Source organism: Sphaerulina musiva (genome assembly GCF_000320565.1).
Source record: "Sphaerulina musiva SO2202 unplaced genomic scaffold SEPMUscaffold_1, whole genome shotgun sequence".
In the NCBI taxonomy this organism is placed as follows: Eukaryota; Fungi; Ascomycota; class Dothideomycetes; order Mycosphaerellales; family Mycosphaerellaceae; genus Sphaerulina; species Sphaerulina musiva.
The window spans coordinates 12,876-36,765 of record NW_016017383.1 but is presented as its reverse complement, the minus strand read 5'-3'; the positions used below and the strand labels follow the sequence as shown (position 1 = coordinate 36,765).

Below are 23,890 nucleotides of genomic sequence, written 5' to 3'. Positions count from 1 at the left end.
ACGTAACTAGATCGAATAGCGAGACGACTACGAACGAATCTTCCGAAGGGCTCTAGGTTACTATATAGACGCCTAAACTAAGATTAAACTCGAGGAAGAATAGATAGCAACCGAACAAAGATCCTAGTAGAACCGGTTTATAGACTTACTCCGATCCTAACCGGCCTATAACGCTCTATCTTAGTCCGACTTTAAGGAATATATACTCAATACGATAGGTATACTCTAGAAAAGGCGACAAATTGCCTACGACGCAATCAAATCTATCGAATAGAACCTCCGAACCCTAACGGAGCTCTTAACCGACCTAAAGGAATACTAGGACGAGCTTAGAACGGAGGACGAACAAACAAAGATTATAGAGTTCAAAAGCGCTCTAGACGGAAGGATTAAGTATCGGATTAATATTAATCTTACTACCTTTACTACCGTTACAGCCCTCGAAGAAGTAGTAAATATCTACTAGAGAGCTATCTAGGCCGAAAGGGATTATCGCTAGAAGGACAAATACGACAATAAACGCGGACGGTCCGATACTACTAGTAAAACCGCTATCTACGCGAAGAGGTCCTAAAGTTACTCCAAAACGAGCTAACCTCCGTCGACAGGACGACTAAGCCGACCTAGAGATACTAGACCTCTACCTAGGTACTACGGATACGGCGAGATAGGCTATAAACGCTCGGAATGCCCTAATAAGGTAGCTTAGGAGAATAAGAGGTCCCTAAAAGCTAGCCCCGCCCTCTAGTACTCCGGATAGCGGAACAAGTAATATATATAGAGGAGCAATAACAATCGGCAGAGCCGTACGGCCGTTAGGCTACGGAGCTAGGGCTATATAATTTGATTAGGATCAAAGTAACCCTAGAAGGACCGATAGGGCAACGAAATATCTACGCTCTAGTAGACTATAGTGCCTAGATAAACTTCCTAGATAGGGTAGTAGCTAAAGAAATAGGTTATACCCTAGAACGAAGGGCTTCGGCAAGGTACGAGACCTTGAATAGCTAAGCCCTCGCGGTTTCGGGATATATAAAGGTCCTTTTTGAAGTTTCGGCTAGTAATAGGTCGAAACAGGGCGGAACTGCCTATATCGCCGTTAGAAGGATCTATAGGTTCGAGATAATCCTCGGTATACTATAGCTAGAATAGTAGAACCCCTCGGTAAACTTCCTAACTAAGACACTAGCTTAGAAGAAGAAGACTAGACGCAAATAGTCTAAAGTAGCGATAATCGGCCTAGAACGGATACGCGCTAAGCTCGTAGACCCTAGTACGGTCCTTTACGCAATATCCTTATTACTTATCGACAGGACTAACAAAGACCTAGAAGGGCTTCCCGAGGTATACCGATAGTACGTATCTATATTCTCTAGTTAGGATACCTCTATTCTAGCTAATTATAGGCTATTTAAGCTCGGAATTAAGCTAGAGGAAGGCAAGATACCCCTATAGAGGCCTCTTTATAACCTTTCCGAGACAGAATTAGAGGTTCTCCGAAACTACCTTAAAGAATACTTAGACCGAGGCTAGATTAGGCCTTCTCGCTCCTCTACCGGCGTAGGCATCCTCTTTGCGAAGAAGAAGGACGGAGGTCTTAGGCTCTATATCGATTACCGTAGACTAAATACCGTAACGGTCAAAAACAGACACTCCCTACTATTGATCTAAGAATCCTTAGACTAGTTGTCTAGAGCAAAGATCTTTACTAAACTCGATATAAGAGACGCGTACTACCGACTTAGAATTAAAGAGGGTAACGAGTAGAAGACTATATTCCGGACTAGATATAGCTATTTTAAGTATACCGTTATACCCTTTAGGCTTACTAATACCCCGGGTACGTTCTAAGGGTATATAAATAATATACTTAAGGACCTAATCGATATTATCTGCGTAGTATACCTCGACGATATCCTTATTTACTCTTAGAATAAAGAGGATTATATCCGAGACGTAGTAACGGTCCTCGAACGGCTACAAAAGGCTAAGCTCTACGCCAAAATAACTAAGTATAACTTCTATAGGGACTAAGTTGGTTTCTTAGGATATCTAGTTAGCCTAAGAGGGGTTGAGATAGAGCTAGAACGGGTCGCTACAGTTTAGGATTAGCTAGAGCTAGAGTCCGTAAGAGACATTCGGATCTTTATTAGGTTTGCTAATTACTACCGACGATTTATATAGTACTTCTCCCGAATCGTAGCCCCCCTAAACCGGTTAACGGAGAGAAAGGGCGATACGGTAAAGAGAGGGCAGAAGCAATAGAATAAAGAGTCTGTAAAGATTAACCTACCTCTAGAGGCTAAGTAATCGTTCCTTAAGCTAAAGCAGGCTTTCTGTTTAGCGCCGATTCTAAAGTATTTCGACCTATTATAGGCTATCCGGATAGAAACGGACGTATTAGACTACGCAATCTCGGGCGTTATAATATAGCAATACGAGTTCTAGAGCAAGATATAATAGTTCCCGGTAGCCTTCTTCTCTTATAAGATAGTCGTAGTAGAAAAGAACTATAATACCTATAATAGGGAACTCCTTGCTATCGTAGAATATTTTAAAGTATAGAGACATTACTTAGAGGGCGCGTAGTACTAAGTTAAGTTAATAACCGACTACTACAACCTGTAATAGTTTATAACGACGAAAACCCTCTCCCGGAGATAGGTAAGATAGGCGGAATAGCTCGCTACTATAGATTTTAGAGTAGTCTATAGGGCAGGGAGCCTTAATAGGGTAGCGGACGGCGTAAGCAGACGTCTAGATTATATAGACCCTAACTATTCCGGCCGCTAGCTAAACTAGGAAGACTCCTCCGTTATATTAAAAATACTATAGCGATAGATCAACCCGGAAGAGCCTATTACTAGCTAAGATAGCCCGGTATAGGCTATAATAGCAGTTAGAGAGATAGCTAGCAATACCTCGGGTTACTACTACGACCTATAGGCAGAGATAAACTAGAGCCTAGTTAAGAGAATTCGGGAAGATACTACTACAGACGAGACGGTAGAGAAGGTCTCGAAAGCTAAAACTCTAGATTCTCTACTAATATAGACTTAAAGATAGACGTACGAGGACGGCCTATAGCGCTAGAACGACCGTATCTTTGTCCTAGAAGGACTATTAAGGCTCGAAATACTCCGAGAATACTACGATAACCCGATAGCGGGCTACTTCGGGTTCTAACGGACGATCGAACTCGTACTAAGGAGATTCTAGTAGCCTAAGGTACGAAGCTATATAAAAGACTATACTTCGAGCTATACGACGTATATTAGGGTAAAACCGAGGAGATACAAACTATACGGCCTATTAGTAGCCGAAGACGCCTTAAGTGCCCTATAGGAAGACTTGACTATAGACTTCGTTACGGACCTCCCTCTATCTACCTTTATAGGCTATACCTACGACTATATCTGCGTAGTAATAGACAGATACTCTAAGATAGCCTATTATACCCTATATCGGAAGGATATAACTGCCGAAGACCTAGCCGACCTCTTCCTATAAGACGTATTTCGCTTATATAGCATCCCGGTATCGATAGTAACAGATCGAGGGACGCTGTTTACCTTAAAATTCTAGAGTATATTCTACTACTACCTAGGCGTTCGAAGGGGCTTAAGTACCGCGTTCTATTCGTAGACGGATAGACAGACCAAATAGCAGAATTAGACTATAGAATAGTACCTCCGCGCCTACTACAACTATAAGTAGAACAATTAGGCAAGGCTGCTTAACATTATAGAGTTTGCCTACAACGATAGCTAATACGCTTCTACCGGCGCAACCCCGTTCTAGATCTATAACGTTAGAGACCTTATATAGGTAAGATAGCCCGATATAGTCTAGAATAGGGGGAATGCCCTAAGGGCGGAGGACTTAGCCGACAAAATGATTAGTCTCTAGAAGACCCTACGGGAGAGGCTCGTTAAAGCTAAGCAGAGTTAAGCTAAGTACTATAACGAGGGGCGTAAGGCAAAGAAGTACGTAATCGGGGACAAGGTATACCTGTCTACGAAGAACTTGTCTACGGCAAGGGACTCTAAGAAGCTCGACTATAAGTATATCGGACTATTCGAGGTTATACGCGTAGTTAACGACGTAGTATATACCTTAGAACTGCCCGACGATATAAAAATCTACCCGACCTTCTACGTAAGCATACTAGAAGACTACATCGAGGCAGAATATACTAAGAGGGACTAGAATAGCCCGAAATCGTTCAAGATAGACGACCCTAAAGTCTACGAGGTAGATAAGATTAAGGGGCAGAAGGCTATCTCCTTTCTGACCCTCTAAGCTCGGATAATACCTTAGGCTTGAATTTCAGGGTATCGTAGGGTCGTCGCTTAAGAGGGTCTGAAGCTAAGCTGCGTATACGTACTAGAAGCTCCCTTACGTATCGGACCAACTTAACAGCAATACTAAGATATACTAATATTATGTCCGGCGCTAATACTACTGTCCTCTACGAGTACGGCAAACCAAAAATTATATCGATACGACGTCGCGTTGTTAAGTTGTCGTATACCGCTAATACCTAGCTATACTAAGAGAATTACGGCGATAGTACGTAAACCTACAACTACATCGGACAGCGTATATATCGGTACGAGGTAATTCGTAGAGGTCCAATAAGTATAGTTTGTATAAACAGTCTTTCCGTATCTTAACGTCTTCCTCTTAAAATAGTAGCATTTCGAACTATAGTCTAAGATCAACGGCTTACTTAATTTCGAAACGGTATGTTTTGACTACTCGATAAGATTAATACGGGGAATCTATCCCTAGTCCTTACTAAGTATATAGTTATATCTCGTTGCGTTGTCGTTATATCGATACGTAGACCAAATCTACCTTGTGTACTAGGTAGCGCCAAGAATTGTTCTAAGACGTAGCTAGTACGCGTCTCAAAACAATCAATAGCGTATACGTATGCCTTACGCAATTATTCTAAGATATGTACCCTACGCAATTGTTTTAAGACGTATGCGCCGAGTGTAGTCGTCGCGAGTGTAGTCGTCGCGAGTGTAGTCGTCGCGAGTGTAGTCGTCGCGAGTATAGTCGTCGCGAGTATAGTCGTCGCGAGTATAGTCGTCGCGAGTATAGTCGTCGCGAATATCGTTAGAAGGCTCGTCGAATTGTTCTAAGACGCGTACGCCGAGTATAGTCGTCGCGAGTAGAATTGTTTTAAGACGTATACGCCGAGTGTAGTCGTCGTAAGTAGAATTGTTCTAAGACGCGTACGCCGAGTATAGTCGTTACGAGTAGACTTGTTTTAAGACGTATACGCCGAGTAGTCGTTGTAAGTAGAATTGTTCTAAGACGTGTATACTAAGTATAGTCGTCGCGAGTATAGTCGTCGCGAGCATAGTCGTCGTAAGTAGAATTGTTCTAAGACGTATATACTAAGTATAGTCGTCGCGAGCATAGTCGTCGCGAGTAGAATTGTTCTAAGACGTATATACTAAGTATAGTCGTCGCGAGTATAGTCGTCGCGAGTATAGTCGTCGTGAGTATAGTCGTCGCGAGTAGAATTGTTTTAAGACGTATACGCCGAGTATAGTCGTCGTAAGTAGAATTGTTTTGAGACGTATACGCCGAGTATAGTCGTCGTAAGTAGAATTGTTTTGAGACGTATACGCTAAGTATAGTCGTCGCGAGTATAGTCGTCGCGAATATCGTTAGAATGCTCGTCGAATTTTTCTAAGACGTATGCCTTACGCAATTGTTTTGAGACGCGTACGCCGTCGGCAGTTTGGTATCGCGAGTAGAATTGTTTTGAGACGTATATACTAAGTATAGTCGTCGCGAGTATAGTCGTCGCGAGTATAGTCGTCGCGAGTATAGTCGTCGCTTGTCGAATTGTTCTAAGACGTATGCCTCGCGCAATTGTTTTGAGACGTATACGCCGAGTAGTCGTCGCGAGTACGGTCGTCGCGAGTAGAATTGTTCTAAGACGTATACAGCATACGTCTTAGAACAATTGTTAGCGCTACCTAGACACTACGACGCTTACCGGCAATTGTTTTAAGACGCGTATACCGAGAGTCGTCGTCGTAAGGGTCGTCGTCGTAAGGGTCGTCGTCGTAAGGGTCGTCGTCGTAAGGGTCGTCGTCGTAAGGGTCGTCGTCGTAAGGGTCGTCGTCGTAAGGGTCGTCGTCGGCATTGTTCTAAGACGTAGACAGTATACCTCTCAAAACAATTGCGTTTCCGCGGTTCTTCTATATATTCGTCGTTATCGCCGTAGGTATAGTTGTCTCGAATTTGGCTATCGTAAGTATAGTTATCGTCGTAAGTATCGTTGTCGTAGTAAGTAGTTGTCGTAAGTATAGTTGTCGGCGTTGTTTTGAGACGTATTCTATCTACAAAACAATTAGCTATTGTTCTAAGACGTAGACAGTATACGTCTCAAAACAATTAGCTATTGTTCTAAGACGTAGACAGTATACGTCTTAAAACTATTCGATTCTCTCGGCCTGCCTTATCTTCTCGGCTTGCCTAATCTTCTCGGCCTGCTAATATAGTACTATACTATTATTATCTTAACCTGCCAAAACAGTACTGTACTCCTATCTCGGCCTGCTAAAACAGCCCTATATTAACATCTTCTTGGCCTACTAAACAGCCTCGAACTCTTATCTTCGAGTACTACTTTGCTAACAAAGGCGTAGTCGGTAGCCTAATCAGCCTAGACGGAAAACGCAAATCGGGTGCTTCCCTCCCCTATACTCTCCTCTTCTCGGCCTACTAATACAGCACTATGCTATTATTATCTCGGCCTACTAAAACAGTACTATATTCTAATATTAGAGTACTACTGTATAGACAACGGCGTCGTCTAGCAAAGCTATTTAATTGGTTCGGCCTTCCGAAACAGCCCTATATTAATATCTTCTTAGCCTGCTAAACAGCTCCGAACTCTTATCTTCGAGTACTACTTTGCTAACAAAGGCGTAGTCGGTAGCCTAATTAGCCTAGACGGAAAACGCAAATCGGGTGCCCCTCCCTCCGTACTCTCCTCTTCTCGGCCTACCAATACAGCACTATACTATTATTATCTCGGCCTGCCAAAACAGTACTGTATTCTAACATTAGAGTACTACTATATAAACAACGGCATCGTCGGCCGCCTAAGGTAGCACACGTCTTAGAACAATTGCGTTTTCTTTATCTAGATTATCGTCGGAATTGTCGTCGTTCGGATTATTCTGAGACGTTTGCTATCTACGTCTCAAAACAATTATATCTTTAGGTAATCTTTAACCTACCCTAATTGCCGTCGTCGGGATTGTTTTGAGACGTAGATAGCAAACGTCTCGGAACAATTATATCTGTCTAGTTTGATCTTCTCGGCCTGCTAAAACAGCTTCGTATTATCATTTTTGAGTACTTCCTTATACATAACTATATAACAGTCCCGAACAACTATATAACAGCCTCGTACTATTATCTTCGACTACTACTTCGCGAACAAAGGCATCGTCGGCAGCCTAATTAACCTAGACGGAAAGCGCAAATCGCGTCGGACTCCTTAGTATTAACGACTACTACTTCGCGAACAAAGGCATCGTTAGTAGCCCGATTAACCTAGACGGAAAGCGCAAAGGTCTCGAAGAAGACATCTATATAAAGACATCGCGTCGGACTCCTTAAGCGTCGCGTCGGACTCCTTAAGCGTCGCGTCGGACTCCTTAATCATCGCGTCGGACTCCTTAGTATTAATAACCGGAAAGGCGCCGAGTTCTAATGCCTATATATATTTGAGTATAGTATACAATATACGTAGAGGGTATAAACTCGATCGGACGGGAGGACGCTCGACGTTCCGTTTGTTTTGAGACGTAGATAGTACGCGTCTTAGAACAATTCATTAGTCTAGTATCCTTAACGTTCTCGCCTCTAGAAGAACCTCTTTTATTTTACTATTCAATATCGCTATCGCCGTATCCGTCGATTCTACTCCTTTGTCGTCGTCGCGGTTTTGTCGTAGTCCCTATACTATCGTTACGGCTTTGTCGTCGTCGCTATGCCGTCGTCGTCGCGGCTTTGTCGTTGTCGCTATAGTGTCGTCGCCGCGGCTTTGTCGTTATCGCTGTCGTCGTCGCGGCTTTGTCGCTATATTGTCGTCGTCGCGGTATTGTCGCCGGTTTTGTCGTAGTCGCGGTTTTGTCGCCGGTTTTGTCGCCGGTTTTGTCGTCGCTATAGGTTACTTAAGAGGTAGTTGCTATCGCTGTCGCTAGATATCCGAACTGTATATATACCTAATTAATATAACTAGCACTACGATAACTTCTCGAGCTAAGTATAAGCAATGTCAAATCTATACTAATAGATATACGCTTACTAACCTAGTATACTCGCGACTGTTACGCTCGCCCTAACGATAATGCAAGAAGGCGACGAAGCAATAACTGCCCGCGAAACCGATCCCTTTCCTCGCTAGCCTACTACTATAACGCCGACTAACTTTTAGTTTGTTACTAATGCGAAGTAGACAGGTTGGCTTAATAACATCGCCGGTACTAATATAAGGAGGAAGAAGCTTGCGAGCAACAATATACGGAAATTCGACTAGGCTAGTAGAATTATAGAGACTTATTAGAGGAAAGATACACCGGACCCGTATTACTAGTATACTCGTCGAGGCCTGCTATATAGGGTAGATACTATTAATAGTAAGAGATGTGCTTACTACAAGCGATACGCGAAGTCGGGGTATAATACTAGCGTACCTGTTAGTAGTAGTACTAAGGCATCTCTAATACAGTAGATCTTAGACCTTAAGGACCGATTAGACAGCTTAGGATAAGAAGGTACCTAATATTCGAAAGAGTTAGCTATGTCTCGGAACGTTATTCTAAGACCTATAGCTTCTATATCTTAGAACAATTCAAACTGTCTCCTTTAAACCGTCTCCTTTATACCCCCGTCAAGTCTAACTCCTCTGCTATCGTACTATTAATATTAACAAATATATCTATATCAACATTAATAATGCCTAGCTCCCGTAGCCTATTACCTTCTATACGACCTACTAAGTCAGCCGCGTCGAGTAGACCCGTACTAGCGATTATAGCGTCGTCTACGACGCGTATAATCCGAGCGGCGCGTACGGCGTTACTCGTATTAAGCGCATCGATACGCTGTACTAACCTCGCGATACCGATACTATAGATGTTGTCGGATATAGCGCCCTTGCTCTTGTATCTCGTAGTCAAGCCCTCGGTAACTAGCTTATATACGTAGCTTAGTATATCTACGACTGTCTTCTTGGATATATAGTACGTTGTTCCTTCTAGTGCTAGCGGCCGTAGGGTTTAAGCAATGCGTTTAGTATGCTCGCGATTCAATATAGTCCGCTCGATAGTCTTTTCGATATCGCTCGTAGAGTTAGCAAGGCGAGCAAATACAGTACTATATTCGCTATTATACAGTTCTAGTATTTTATTAGATACGACGAACTTACCTAGTCGTCCAGATAGATTGATAACTAGTATACCGAGGATAGCGCGCCGTAACTCGTAGCTAGTAGCCTTGAGTGTCTATTTGAACTATAGCATTTCTCCTATATAGTTGAACTAGCTACTACTAAGGAATGTCGGGATTAGGTAGTTAACTATACGCTCTAGTTAGCCTACGTCGCCTTTACGAATTGCCGAGCGGATGATTAAGAAGTCCTCGGTATCTCTAAGTATACGATATATTATAGTGAAATCTGGATCCTCGACAACGCCCTCGCTATTTTTGCCTATATAGGCCTTCTTAGTTATTGTCTTCTCGTAGATAGTATAAATACAGTCCAGATACTGCTTAGGGGAGAGCTTTAATACTGCCGCCTAGAGCGCTTCGATAGTAGTCTTGTCGCGATTATCCGGATTGTTAATATCGAACAGTTTACGGTCTATAAGCTCCTACTTAAACATTCTATAGACCCTGCTCTAATATAACCGATATACTAGGCTTTAATAAATAAAGTACTTAGGTTTGTCGTTACTAATTCCTTCGATACCCTAGAACCTAGCGTCGCCTTAATATATATAAGCAAGAGCCTTACCTACGCTATTCTTATTTGTATAAGTCGCTAACCTAGTATATAATCTGTTTATTGCAATATACAGGAAGCCTAGTACTAGTAGATACTAGCTAAAGCGATCGTATAGCTTTGTATTTTCAATACTCTCGGCCTGAACTTAAAGTAGACGAGCTACTGTTATCTGGTCGCTAACAATAAGTTTCAGCCCGTTGTCCTAGTGCTTTAGGTACTTGAATCTTATAAACTTTAGGAATATGTCTTCTAGTACGCCGTATATACCGGATATCGACGACTCGTCGTAAAAAGAGATCTTGCTAGCGTATAACTGTTAATCCTCTGTATCTAGAATGTCGATAGTATGCTATAGTACTCGTATCTTTGTATTAGCGCTACTAATATCGAGGCTATTCTAGTCTGTTAGTCTACTAAAGTCGTATCTAGTATAGATCTTAGTAATCTTAGGAAATATAAGGCTAAGGTTATAGTCGATATAATACATACTATTATACTTACGCGCTGTATCCTCGTTCAAATTGCGGAGGATATTAGTAGTATCGAGCTAAATAGTAAGGTCTAATATATTCTAACGCAGGCCGGTCGCTAGTATCCGCTTGTTCTCGGCTATATACCAAGTTGTTATATTAAGTTGCTAGCTGCTTCTACCGATAGTCTAGATGCCTTTGCGACCTACTTAGCGTATAAGGTTGTCGTATGTATAGTAGATTTATTGGTTTGCGCGGCCGAATGTACTATATACAATCTGTTAGGCGATAGCGTTGTCCTTTATTAGACGCTAGACCGTCCGATATAAAGAAGTAATGCCTAGGTTAGCGAGTACGTCTACAATAGGGCGTAGTACCCTTCCTATTGCAAGGAATAGACTTATTCCCTTCTGAAACTACGACGAGTTGATTAATACAATCGTTAATATAGCGATTTGGGTAATTGCCGCGATATGCTTAGTTATAGTATCTGAAGTTTTCTGTCCCTACGTCTTATACCCCCCTTGTACCTTTTTATACAAGACCTTCTAGTTGTTTAAGACTTTGCGTAGTATTCGATTCTAGGTCGGTGTCTTGGTAATAATTATATCTATTATCTCGTTAATGTTCGCTAGCTATATAGCATTATATAAGTCGTATTCGTTAAAGAACTTCTTACTAATCAGGCCCTTAAGCTTACGGCGTATAGTACGTTAACTAATTAACTAGTCGTACTCGAGACTCTTAACAATGTTTGCAATACGCCGGCGATAAGTAGCCGAACCTAGATCGCTATAATGTTTCTTTATAAAAAACGGGACTGTTATCCTAGTAGCCCTAAGGGCGGTATAGATGTCTTCTATCTTCTCCTCGTCCGAACGTCTCTAGGCGCGTCGACGAGCTAGCGTATTCCGTTTATCTGTCTCCTCGTCTTCGTCTTTATCGCCGTCAAATGTCTCTTCGTAGATAGGATTGTAGTCTAGTGCTTTACTCTATTCCTTATTATCGTTATTACTTAGTTAGAAATCTGTATTATAGTCTTCTTCGACCTCCCCCTTATCGTCGTCTAGCTCTAAGAGTTCAAACGGCGATTCGTAGTCCGGATCAGTCGCTCGGCTCGTATGTCGAGAACTACTAGGTCTAGACTAGAGTAATGCTTAGCTAGCCCTTAGTCGTAGTTAGCGTCCTTACGGCGACTAGCTTGTCTGCCCTCGGAGAGTTCCTTAACTCGAGCGCCGTAATTCGAGGTTATCTAATAGTAGGACTATATTATCTTCGAGGTTATCTAATAGTAGGACTATCTTATCTATCGGTAGAAGGTCGGATAGACTACTAGAGTCGTAGTGCTCTAGATTGCCTGCTTCGATATTATCTGTTAGCGGAAGGTTAGGGAGACTACTAGAAATAGTGCTTATCTCGAATAGGTTGTATATAGAATAAGCAATGTCCTCCTCTTGTTTATCTTACCGTAGTAGCGACGTACCGCTTATATCTTGATCGGCTATATTGCTCGTTGTTAATATAGTATACAGTACTTAGGTATCTGTAGCAAACGGAAAAGACGGCGAAAGTATACGGCGATATTAAAGCCTAAGGTATAGCGGACAACGTCTAAAATAGGTAGGTAGTATAGCTATTTGTTCTAAGATACTGCTTTTGTACGTCTTAGAACAACTTAGTTAGATCGATACTTCCTCTAATTCGAGTTATAATAGTAAGGAGCGGCGCGTTTCGTCTTTAGTTACGTTGTCGATAAATATTCGGTTCGTAACGGAGGTATTATTTAGTATCGCTAGTGTTTGTCTGCTATTGCCGTCGCTATATACGTTAATTGTTCTAAGACGTAATAAACATATATCTTAGAACAATTATACTATTGTTTGTTGTTACTATTGTTTGCTTGCTATTGCCGTCGCTATACGCGTTAATTGTTCTAAGACGTAATAGACGTACCTCTTATAACAATTGTATTTCTCTCTACGCGTTCTCGAACTAACCGATTACCTAACCTTACTATCGCTATACGCGTCAATTGTTCTAAGACGTAGTAGATATATATCTTAGAACAATTACATCTCTCTTTACGCGTCCTTAGACCAATCGACAATCCGAAGATACCCGAAGGCGATTTTACCTTTAGAGGAAGTCGAAAGGCCCAAAACCGAAGAAAGCAGATACGAACGATATAGCAACCTATACAAACGGGGCTAGACGCGCGTATATAGCTACTAGGCCGAAATGCACTTAGCCGCGTAGAGCCTACGAACTGGACACCTGGTCTCTACGAGAGTTAACTATTGCTCGATTTTAGTACTTAAGACCGAGTAGTTACTATATAGTTTAGGAGGCGGCTTCTCGACATTCCCTATATTAACGAACTCGAACGTCTTTAGCTCTTAATCTATAATACTAGCCTATAGGATCTAGAGATATCTCTTGCTAAGCCGATTATCGAAGCAAGCTTGAAATAGTACCTTAATACATTCTATAAAGACAAGAACTTTGTACCTTTACAGCTTTAGATTAATGCCGTCTTTGCGGCTGTCTACGGCTATAAAGACGTCGTAGTCGTAGAGAGGACTAGGGGTAGGAAGAGTCTGATATTCTATACTTTCTCTATATTAACTAGATTAGTTGCTCTCCAAATTATACTACTGAACCGGCTAGAGGAGGAGCAAGCTAGTAATATAAGAAGAGCTCTAAGCTAGCTAGAAAGGGAGTCTTAAGGCCTAGTTAATATCGTTAATATTATAGTAGAGAACCGTAAGCTGGATCTAAGTATTATAGACAAGATTCGCGCTCGTAAGATATAGTATATCTTTATGTCGCTAGAGACCGCCTCTCTGCCTAAAACGAGGGAGATTCTACGCGAGATTGCAGACTATATTGGACTCGTAATTATCGATAAGCTTCATCTTGTCTACAAATAGGGGTCTGATTTTCGTAAGGAGTTCGGCTAGCTATAGGAATTATATAATATCCTTCGGTTTAATACAGTTATAATCGGTGCCTCTACGACTGTTTCCTACGATACGATAGACTTTGTACTATAGAGGGCGGGCTTCAGAGCGGTCGGCGATAAGCGATTTAAGACACAGATCATTCGTAGTAGTATCGATCGTCCTAATATATCGTATATCCTTAAGAAGATCCCCTAAGAACGACTTAGTATACTATAGAATTGTCTGTACTAGCTTCTAAAGTACGTAGTAAACGACGCCGGCGAGGCGACCCCCGAAAAGATCGATAAAGCGCTTTGTTTTATCGATAGTATCGGCTTCGTAGATAGTACTGTTTAGCGCTTCTACTAGTAGCTAGTAAATATTACGAGGGACATCGAGGACCTAACGAAGAAGTATACTATAACTAGTACTAATAGAAGTTATAATATAACTAAGGTTGTTAGCTTCTATACAGCCTACGTCGCTACTATAGACTAAGACCTCCGATACGACGAGTTCAAGACTATAGGCTCGACTATACGAATCCTATAGGGTACGCTAGCGATTGCTACTAGTACTAACTTCCCTAATGTTAAGTTCGTCGTATAGCTAAGGAATGCTATTACGAAAGACATTAACGATATTATACAACGCCTTAGTCGTACCGGTCGCGCTCTAGACTATTAGGCGTATAGCTTGCTATATCTGCTATAGTATATTAACGATAGGATAAGGTATGTACTAGCTAGTTCAAGCTATTAATCTATCCGTCTACGTCCCGGTACCGATCCTACGGAATATCGGCAACCCCGATCTGTTGTTACCTATCGACTAGTGCGTCTATCCGGCCTCTAATACGTAGAGACCCCCGCAGACGACTTTACGGATACTAACATCGGTTACGGTATTAAGATTAGTAATAAGGATAGCGACGAGGACAACGATAATACCGTAGTAGAGGATTATACGGTCGTAGTTGATACGTACGATCTAAACCTAAAGAATCGTAGTTAGACAGAGTTTATAATATCTATACGAGACAAGCTCCCTCCGATTATACGTCGCCTATAGAACTAGTTCTATTATCCGAATCTAGCTATACGGCTATGCTTCTGTATAGTGTTATACGAGTACTATAGGGAAGACCTTAAGATATACCTAGCTAAGGCGATAGTACTCGGTATAGAGAAGTACTATAGCTATTACAATCCTGTATTAGAAGATCTCGCCGAGTAGGACGTCGAAGTACTAGAGCTACCGAAGCTAATAGCGAAACCGAGAGCTAGTAGCAAGGCTACCTTTAGAATAGTACATTTGATTCTATAGTTCGAAGCTAGAGCTAATCGTACTTTTAGAGACCCCCTATAGAACATGCTGTTCGAAGTCCTATTCGATATAATTATTCCTACCGAGTTAGTATTCGAACTCTCGCGTATAATAAACAATATATAGCTATTCCTAGACAACGATGCTAACGCTAAGATCGTCGAAGCGGATATTAAAGAGTACGTACCTAAGTTCTACAAGTAGTATACGTCGAACCCGGACAATATAGACCTAAGTAGCGATATTCTAATATTCCGTATTCGTTCTTAGATAAACGCAATCAACCCGATAATACAACGAGACTATACTTAGTATCGGATAGAAGCTAAGACAAGACTAGTAGATAAGAGATAGGCAAAAGGATAGGCTCGGACTATAGGTCCGGCTAGGCGTACCCTATTAATAGATAATTATCGCTAGAACTAGCAAGACGCTATAGTCGCTTCTACGAAGGCCGGTATATTAGCTTGTCGTATAATATATACTGCCGCCGGTCGGATACAAACGGAGCAATTAGCGGAGCTATATAGTACTTAGTAGCGAGTTCGAGGAAAGGGACGTACTATATTAGTACCGCGAATACCGGATAGACGTTCTTCTGCCGAGCGACTAAGAGCTCGTCGTAGAGGTAGCGGAGATAACGAGTTCTCTAACCCGATATTCGATATACTAGTAGTATTACGAGCTTTGCGTAAGACGGATAAACAGCGCCGTAGCGGCCGTATCTGTACAACGACCTAGCAAAACGAGAACTAGTATAGCCTAGTATATAAGTTCGACGACGAGGGCAACCTAATTATAACTGCTATTAGCGGCAGACAGGTCGATGCCGAAGAAGCCGCTCGTATAGAGAAGCGCGGCCTTAGTTTAAGTCTAGTAGTATTGTCGCCGGGCCTAGCATTACCCTATATAGTAGTAGGTCGAACAGAGGATCTATTCTGTAGTAGTATTACTCTAACCCGTAATAGTAGCCGTATCCTATCGGCTAATACATTCGAAGCGCTACGACGAAGAGATATCCTTAGTCGCTCTCCTATATCTACTACTGCTGCTAGCTCCTCTACTGCTGCTAGCTCCTCTGCTACTGCTAGCTCCTCTACTGCTACTAGCTCCTCTACTGCTACTAGCTCTTCTACTACTACTAGCTCTTCTACTGCTGCTAGTACGTCTGCGACTGTTGGTTCTACCCCTATAGCGCAACCGCGTCGTCGCAATCTAAGGCGGAATATACCTGCCGACTAAGAGATAAGATATATAGTTTCGATAGCTAGTAGCGAATTGTTCTAAGATGTATGCGTAGTAATAGCCGATAACGAATTGTTCTAAGACGTATATGTAGTAATAGGCGGCTTGCTAGTAGCGAATTGTTCTAAGATGTATACGTAGCGATAGCCGATAGCAAATTGTTCTAAGACGTAGGAGCGGTACGTCTTAAAACAAATGTAAATCGCGCCGCGCTTCTACTAAGCCCGAGTCGAACTAATTATTGAACATTATGTCTTCTATACCTATCTACCTATCTACTCCTATTGTTATCTTGTATAACGTATATTGTAGTAGACAACTTCGACAGCGATGTATAGTATACATATAGTCGATTTGGTACGTACGAAGCTATATACTATTCCTCCCTAGTCGACAGCCCTATAAATTGAAAGCTTTACGATGCTACTATACTATATAGAGATATACGTATAGACGTAACGAGTCGAGCTCTATAGGACGAAAAGCCAATAACCCTAATAATAAGAAGATATCTACCTATTCAAGTGTCGTTGCTAAAATCAAGTTATATACCGCTTATAACTTACTTAACGTAAGGTAGACGACAATAGAATGTAGTAGCATCTATCTCTTCTTCCTTACCCTACTCGTTACCTTTTTCTTCCTCTTCTTCTTCTTCTTTATATATATATACAGACACGTATACATATACACACACATACGCGCGCGCGCGTATATACATACATATATATACATACATACATATACCCTCCGCCGCCGCCGACGCCGCCGCCTCCTCCTCCGTACTACTACTACTACCCCTACCCGCGGCGCCGCCGCCGCTACCGCCGCCGCTATAGCAAGACAGCTGTTCGGCCTTCTACCGATAATCGAAGAGTCTTGGTCTGTATATATATACGTCTTAGAAGAATACTGTCTATACGTCTTAGAACAATACTGTTATGTCTTAGAACAATACTATTACGTCTCAGAACAATACTACTATATCTTAGAACAATACCGCTATATCTTAGAACAATAGCTAACAGATTATAGCTATTATATTAAGTATGCTGCGCCGCTATTGCCCGTAGGGCAACGAGAAGTAGCCTATCGCGCTAGGCTAGGCGCAATAGTTAGATATATACATTCCTCTAGCCTACTAGAATAACAAAGCTAATAAGAATAGCGACGAGTTGTTCGACCGCCGCTTCGCGGCCGAAACCAAACTAGCCCTAGAAGCTAGTATAGAAGAGAACCGCTTGTTTTTGCGCAAGCTCTCGCTTACTACTACGGCTGCTAAAGCGGCTACTACTATAGCTACTACTACGGCTACTAAAGCGGCTACTAATACTACTGCTAATACTACTACGGCTACTACTAATACGGCTGCTACTGCTTCCGCCCCTATCTACGTACTCGACGACGACGACGACGACGATTTCGGTAGTAGATTCCTATAAGTTGCTTTTAACGCGAGAATAGCTTAGTTATAATACTTACGCAAGCGTAGTATAAATAATATATACGACGACGACGACGACGACGAAACGACTACTACTGTCGCTACTCTCGCTACTATCGCTTCTATCGCTTCTATCGCTTCTGTCGCTCCTATCGCTACTATCGCTACTATCGCCCTAGCTTCGCCGCCGCTACTACCGCTACTACTACCTCTCTTGCCTGCTATAGTTACTTCTCCTAAGAGGACTGCGCCTTCGCCTAGCCGTCTACTAGGTACGCGCCTAGTGCTTAACAAGGTTTACCGCCCTAGGGCGGTTAATAAGTAGTAGTCGATCTCCGACTATCGGTAGAATTTGGCCGTTGCTTAGGCCGACGCTAGCAAATTTGATAGTATCTATCGATACTCTAGGGTCGCCTAGATCTAGGAGATAGGTATAGCCCGCCCTAGAGGCCCTTATAGTAAGTACGCCCGGCGCGGGCTGAACGATTGTCGGGTATTAGAGCCTAGCTAATAATATAGCTACTGCCGCAACAACTCGATTATAAAGGCAAAGTGTATTTAAATACGACTATATAGAACTGTGTCGCTCTTGTATAAGGTACCTTATACTCGTCTCCTATATAGTCGGTATTGCTGCCTAGCTTAATGTACGCGTACCTTACGAAGGTTCGCCGCCTCGCAACTTCTATACGTCGAAAAGCGACGGCAGTAACGCAAGCTACGACGTACGGTATATAGGCGTATTAGTATACGACACTCTACTAGAATTGTTCTAAGACGTACGGATTATATATCTCAAAACAATTAACTAGGTACTCTATAAGAACGATCGATTATCTAATTGTTCTAAGACGTCTAGCTTTCGCGTCTTAGAAGAATTCCGAGTAAGACGCCTAGCTTTCGTATCTTAGAAGAATTCCTCGGAATAACTGCTCGCCTAGCTATCGCGTCTTACAACAATCCTTAGAATTACTATCGCGTCTTAGAAGAATCGCGTCTTAGAAGAATCGCGTCTTAGAAGAATCTCGGAATAACTGCCTACTCGCCCGTTTGTCGCGTCTTAGAAGAATTCCTCGGAATAACTACCTGTAACCTACTCGCCCGTTTGTCGCGTCTTAGAAGAATCCCTTAGAATAACTGTCGCGTCTTAGAACAATCCTCTGAATAACTACTCGCCTAGCTATCGCGTCTTAGAAGAATTCCTCGGAATGACTACCTACTCGCCCGTTTGTCGCGTCTTAGAAGAATTGCTCGAAATGACTTCGCTTGCCTAGCTCTCGCGTCTTAGAAGAATTCCTCGGAACGACTACAGGCCTGTCGCGTCTTAGAACAATTCTCGGAATGACTGTCGCGTCTTAGAACAATCTTCGGAATAACTGCTCGCCCGTTTGTCGCGTCTTAGAAGAATCTCGGAATAGCTACTTGCCTAGCTCTCGCGTCTTAGAACAATTCTCGGAATAACTATAGGCCTGTCGCGTCTTAGAACAATTCCTCGGAATAACTGCTCGTCTAGCTGTCGCGTCTTAGAACAATCCTCGGAATAACTGCTCGCCTAGCTATCGCGTCTTAGAAGAATCTCGGAATAACTGCTCGTCTAGCTATCGCGTCTTAGAAGAATTCCTCGGAACGACTACAGGCCTATCGCGTCTTAGAACAATCCTCTAAATAACTACTCGCCTAGCTGTCGCGTCTTAGAACAATCCTTAGACTGCCTGCTCGCCTAGCTGTCGCGTCTTAGAACAATCTTCGGAATAACGGTCGCGTCTTAGAACAATCTTTAGAATAACGGTCGCGTCTTAGAACAATCTTCGGAATAACGGTCGCGTCTTAGAACAATTATCGGAATAACTGCTCGTATCTTAGAATAATCCTCGGAATAACTGCTCGTCTAGCTATCGCGTCTTAAAATAATTGCTCGACTAACTGCTCGACCGACTGCTCGCCCGACAACGATACCAATTTGGTACTTGGTCGTATAGTTATAGCGATACTTAGAGGAGCTCGCTAGGCTAATTCTGAGCGACTTTTATAAAGGCTAGAGAGCTATATCGGTAGTCGTTGTTACGTCTTAGAATAATAGCTTAACCGACTGCTTGCCCGATAACGATACCAATTTAGTACTTAGTCGTATAGTTATAGCGATACTTAGAGGAGTTAGCTAGGCCAATTCTAAGCGACTTTTATAATAGCTAGGGAGCTATATCTATAGTCGTTGTCGAGTTTGATATAGCTTATCGGCTCGCCCGATAACGATACTAATTTAGTACTTAGTCGTATAGTTATAGCGACACTTGGAGGAGTTCGCTAGGCTAATTCTAAGCGACTTTTGTAAAGGCTAGATAGCTATATCTGTAATCGTTGTCGAGTTTAATATAGGTTATCGATAATTACTTACGCTCAAAATCAGTGTTATTTGCAAATCTAGGACGCAGGTTTCAGATTAAGGTTCCGAGGATAGTAGTGTCGTATTGCTAAGAGTATTTTCTAGGATCACTTTCGTAGGTTTCTATATATAGGATGTAGTTAATAAACGTCTTAGAATAATAGAAAAAAAGATAACGAAGTAACTAGCTGTCTATACGTAGGTTGTCCTTAGACGCTCTTTAAAAAGCGTAGCGGTCCGGGGTATCTCCGCTCCGAAAGTTTGACGTTATATCAATCCGCTCCGAAAGTTTGACGTTATATCAAAGAGAGAGCGTCTAAACGGAGATAGGTAGAAGATAGACAGGCAGGGACGATAGGCGTATCTAGTTTTATAGAAAGGGTATAGAGAGGAAGATAACTCCTAGGAGCTAGCGAGCAATATTAGCCCTATAGTAATAAAGGTATACCAAAACCGTATAAATCGGGAAGCAAAGGGTCGGGAAGCACCCGAGACAATATACATCAAGGCGTTAAAGCGGAAATCCCGTAGGAAGGGGGCGCCTTAGGGCAGAAATATATAGAACCTATTATATAGTATATATAAGGAAATATATTAATGATTTACTAGCGAGAAAAAGCATTGTTGCGAAGAACTATACAAACAGAAGGGGTATTATCTATAAATACCCGAAATACCCTAGAAACGGCCTAAAATAGCCTAGAATAACCTAGTAACCCTAATTCGCCTAAGAGGACTTATTATTATCTCTACTATTATCCTCTCCTATAGGGGAATTATCGCCTTCGGAATTATCGGCCTTTAGGCCGGTCCGCTTTATCGCCTAAGAGACTTTTAGTAGCCGCAACTTATAGAGATCGTAGCGAAGGGGGGTTTTGGCGGAGTGCTTGCTCTAAGACGGGTTAGAATAGCCCGGAATAAGCTAGATAGGGGGAATATATACTAAAACTCGATTTACCCGGTCGATATACTTATACAAACTATAGATAGTAGTATTTGCCTACTTAAGCCGGGACCGAGGAGCTACCTAGTCGGGTTGTACGTATACGGAGGCGACTTTCTTCTTCTTTAGGGTACCCTCTATACTAAGCGCCTCCCTCTCCTGCTTAGCCCGGTAATAGGCGATAACAGGATTAACCTAGGGTCTAGACTTATCTATCTAGGGACCGCTAAGATAGATATAAAGATTATTAACCCTCTAGAACGAGGGAAATTTACTAAACTTAGTTAGCAACGCCCTAAAACGGCCCGGAATAGGGCGACGGGGAGATATATACCCCTTAAGGGTCTTGTAGAACGCGTCGGCAAACGTCCTAGCCTTTACCGCATTGGCCTAGCGCTTAGTAGGCGTAGTATCGTTAAGATCGTTTGTACAACGGAGGCTATCGATAAATTCGATACTACCTCGGAATACTACAGGTACCTATAAGAAGGTTAGGACCGGTCTAGGCTAAGACGCCCTAGAATAGGCCGGAACGATACCTAGAAGTAGTAGCCGGACCGAGTAGTATACTTCTAGCAAGATACGGGACTAGTATCTTAAAGACTACGGAGGGTATTGTTAAGGTCTATCTAACCGGTCCCTACGAAGGGGCGGGGAAACAGATAGAGGTACCGAAGGGTATCGACGACCTCGGCGTCCGATGCCGAGCTAAGGACGCTAATACAATTAACGTATAGATTGCCGTTAGGCAGTAAGGCGGTAGCTATAGTAGGACGAATTAGATAGGTATACTACTATCCAAATTAGCTAAGAATACTCTAGAATAGGCCAGAAAGCCCCGGTTACTCTAGAAGGAGTTATTAAGACAGGGGGTAGGAAAAATAGTTTACTTACAAAATTTTAGGAAAGCGGCAATATTAGTATAAGGAGAGAGAAAATTGTTAGGAAAAGACGCCCTTTTCTATACTAAAAGAAGGCATTCGCCGGAAAAGGCTCTATTAGATTCTAGGGCGGACGAATGCGATCTATTACTTTCTATAGGTTTATTCACTTAATGCCTTATTGTCCTAGGAACAAAGAGAAAAAACAGGGGCCTATATAGTCGAGGATAACTGTAAAAACAGGGGGGGCAATATTAGGATCTAGACTAGACAGCGATACAGATATCTTAGGACAGACCCGGAATAGCCTAGGAGTACCTAAGATAGGCCAGAATAGGCTACTACGATTTAAGAGGGTTTAGGCTAGACCTTTACCGCCGATACCGAGTTAAGATAGTTTATAGAGAGTTAGAGTAGGAGATCTTAGATCGAGATATTCCAAATTAGACCCGAGAGGCTAGAACCTCCGGGTACTCCGAAGATACACTTATAAACAGAGGGAGAAGACGCATTCCTACTCTTCTCCTAAGCGATTCGAGTAGTACATTTCTATTAGATACTTTAGCCTACATATCTTATCCTTTTATATTGTCCTCTTTCTTACCTTCCTACTCGGTCGTCGGAGGCGCCTCTATATCTAGGAGTAACCCTATAGGACTCTATTGTCCGCCCTCCTCTATTCTACCCTTCTCCTTATCCGACTCCTAATAGTAGTACTTCCGATTAAGATATAAAAAAGTAGTATAAAAGGGCCCGAGATAGTCGTCGAGCATCTTCTTAGTCGAACGCCGATATCTACTATAATACTAGCCTTCCCGCTTCTAAGTCGTATAGCCGAGGAACATTTGTAGCCTCTATATAACGCGGACTCTCTTATATACCCGTCGCTCGTCGGCTATACTACCTTCGTCCTATTCCTACGAATAGGATCCTACGTTAGAATATAACTAGGAATACCGATCTGAACGCGAATATAAACGCTAGCCGCCCGCTAGCCTACCTCCCTCTTTGCTATTAACGTCCCTATTCTCCTCGCTCTCCTCCTCCTCCTTGTCTTTAATTCTACCTACCCTTATATTGTCTACCCTCTTACGCTTCCGCTACCCGACCCCTTCTCCGCTTCTAGCCTTACTATACCCTCTCGCTAAAGTAGCCTAGTTGCCTACTACTTATAGTATAACCTTATCCTTCTATAGCTTAGGTATAAATACCTCCGCTATCCGACGGAGTGCTCCCTAGCTACTATATATATTTAATATAGTAACGTTAGATACGATTATATACTTATCTAGTAGTACCTAACTGCCTATACGTATACGTCGCTCTAGGTTAAGTCTAGTATCGCGCGCCTTTAACTATATGTCCTATACCGTATCGATAGTAAAGCCTTACTTATAGTTCGCTATAATAATATATAATAGTCGCTTCGACGCCGCCTTCGGAGAAGCTACTATTATCTACGTCTTAGGCTATAACTTGTCTTACTAGTCTTTGCTCTAGGCTACGTCGATAATCCGTAAGCTCCTAAGCTTCGTAGAAATCGTCGATAGCCCTAGCGTTAGGTTTAGTTATAAGATCTTAGTATTATCTAGAGTTGCGAGCAGTTCTAGAAGCCTCTATCGCCTATTACTAGGGATTATATCTAGCCGAAGTTCGAATAGCGTATACTAAAATAGATATATAATCGTATTCTACGCGCCTTCTAGATAGTCCCTAAATTCGCCTAGGATCTTATATAACCTCTCCTCTAGCGGTCGCGTATCCTCCTTATAATATAGGCGCTCTAAGAGCGTACCTTCTATCCCTTCCGACGACGTCTATTCTAGCTAATCTACTATATTCTACTTTAGGATATACGCTAGCCGGGCTTTAAGGTCTCCCGCGTTCGTAGCGTAGACCCTATCTAGCTACGTCCCCGTCGTCGCGTCGGCCGGGTTATATAGGAGTATAGCGGTTATATCGGCGTTAGATATCGATATTCTACTATTATATAAGCTTGAAGAAGGGTATCGAGAAGAGTAGCTAGCCGAAGAGCTATAGTATATATCCTCTCTTTCCTCCTTTTAGTAGCCTAGTATATCGCTTGCTACTAATCGTCCTAGCTTCTACCCTCCTTAATTCGAATCCCTCCGATAAGATTCGCTCGATCGCTATTAGGTTAGGAAGCCTTCTATTAGTATCGTTACTAGGAGATTACCTACTAGA

The 23,890-nt window shown here is 42.3% G+C and overlaps 1 protein-coding gene across 1 annotated transcript; it reads left to right on the top strand.

The window, feature by feature from the left end:
* Positions 1-13,043: 13,043 nt before the first annotated feature.
* Positions 13,044-13,229, top strand: SEPMUDRAFT_32438 (uncharacterized protein; the record flags this gene model as incomplete). The annotated part of the gene is made up of 1 exon (XM_016908493.1): positions 13,044-13,229. A coding segment is annotated over one exon (186 nt), but the record flags the coding sequence as incomplete, so codon positions are not given.
* Between the last annotated feature and the right edge of the window lie 10,661 nt (positions 13,230-23,890).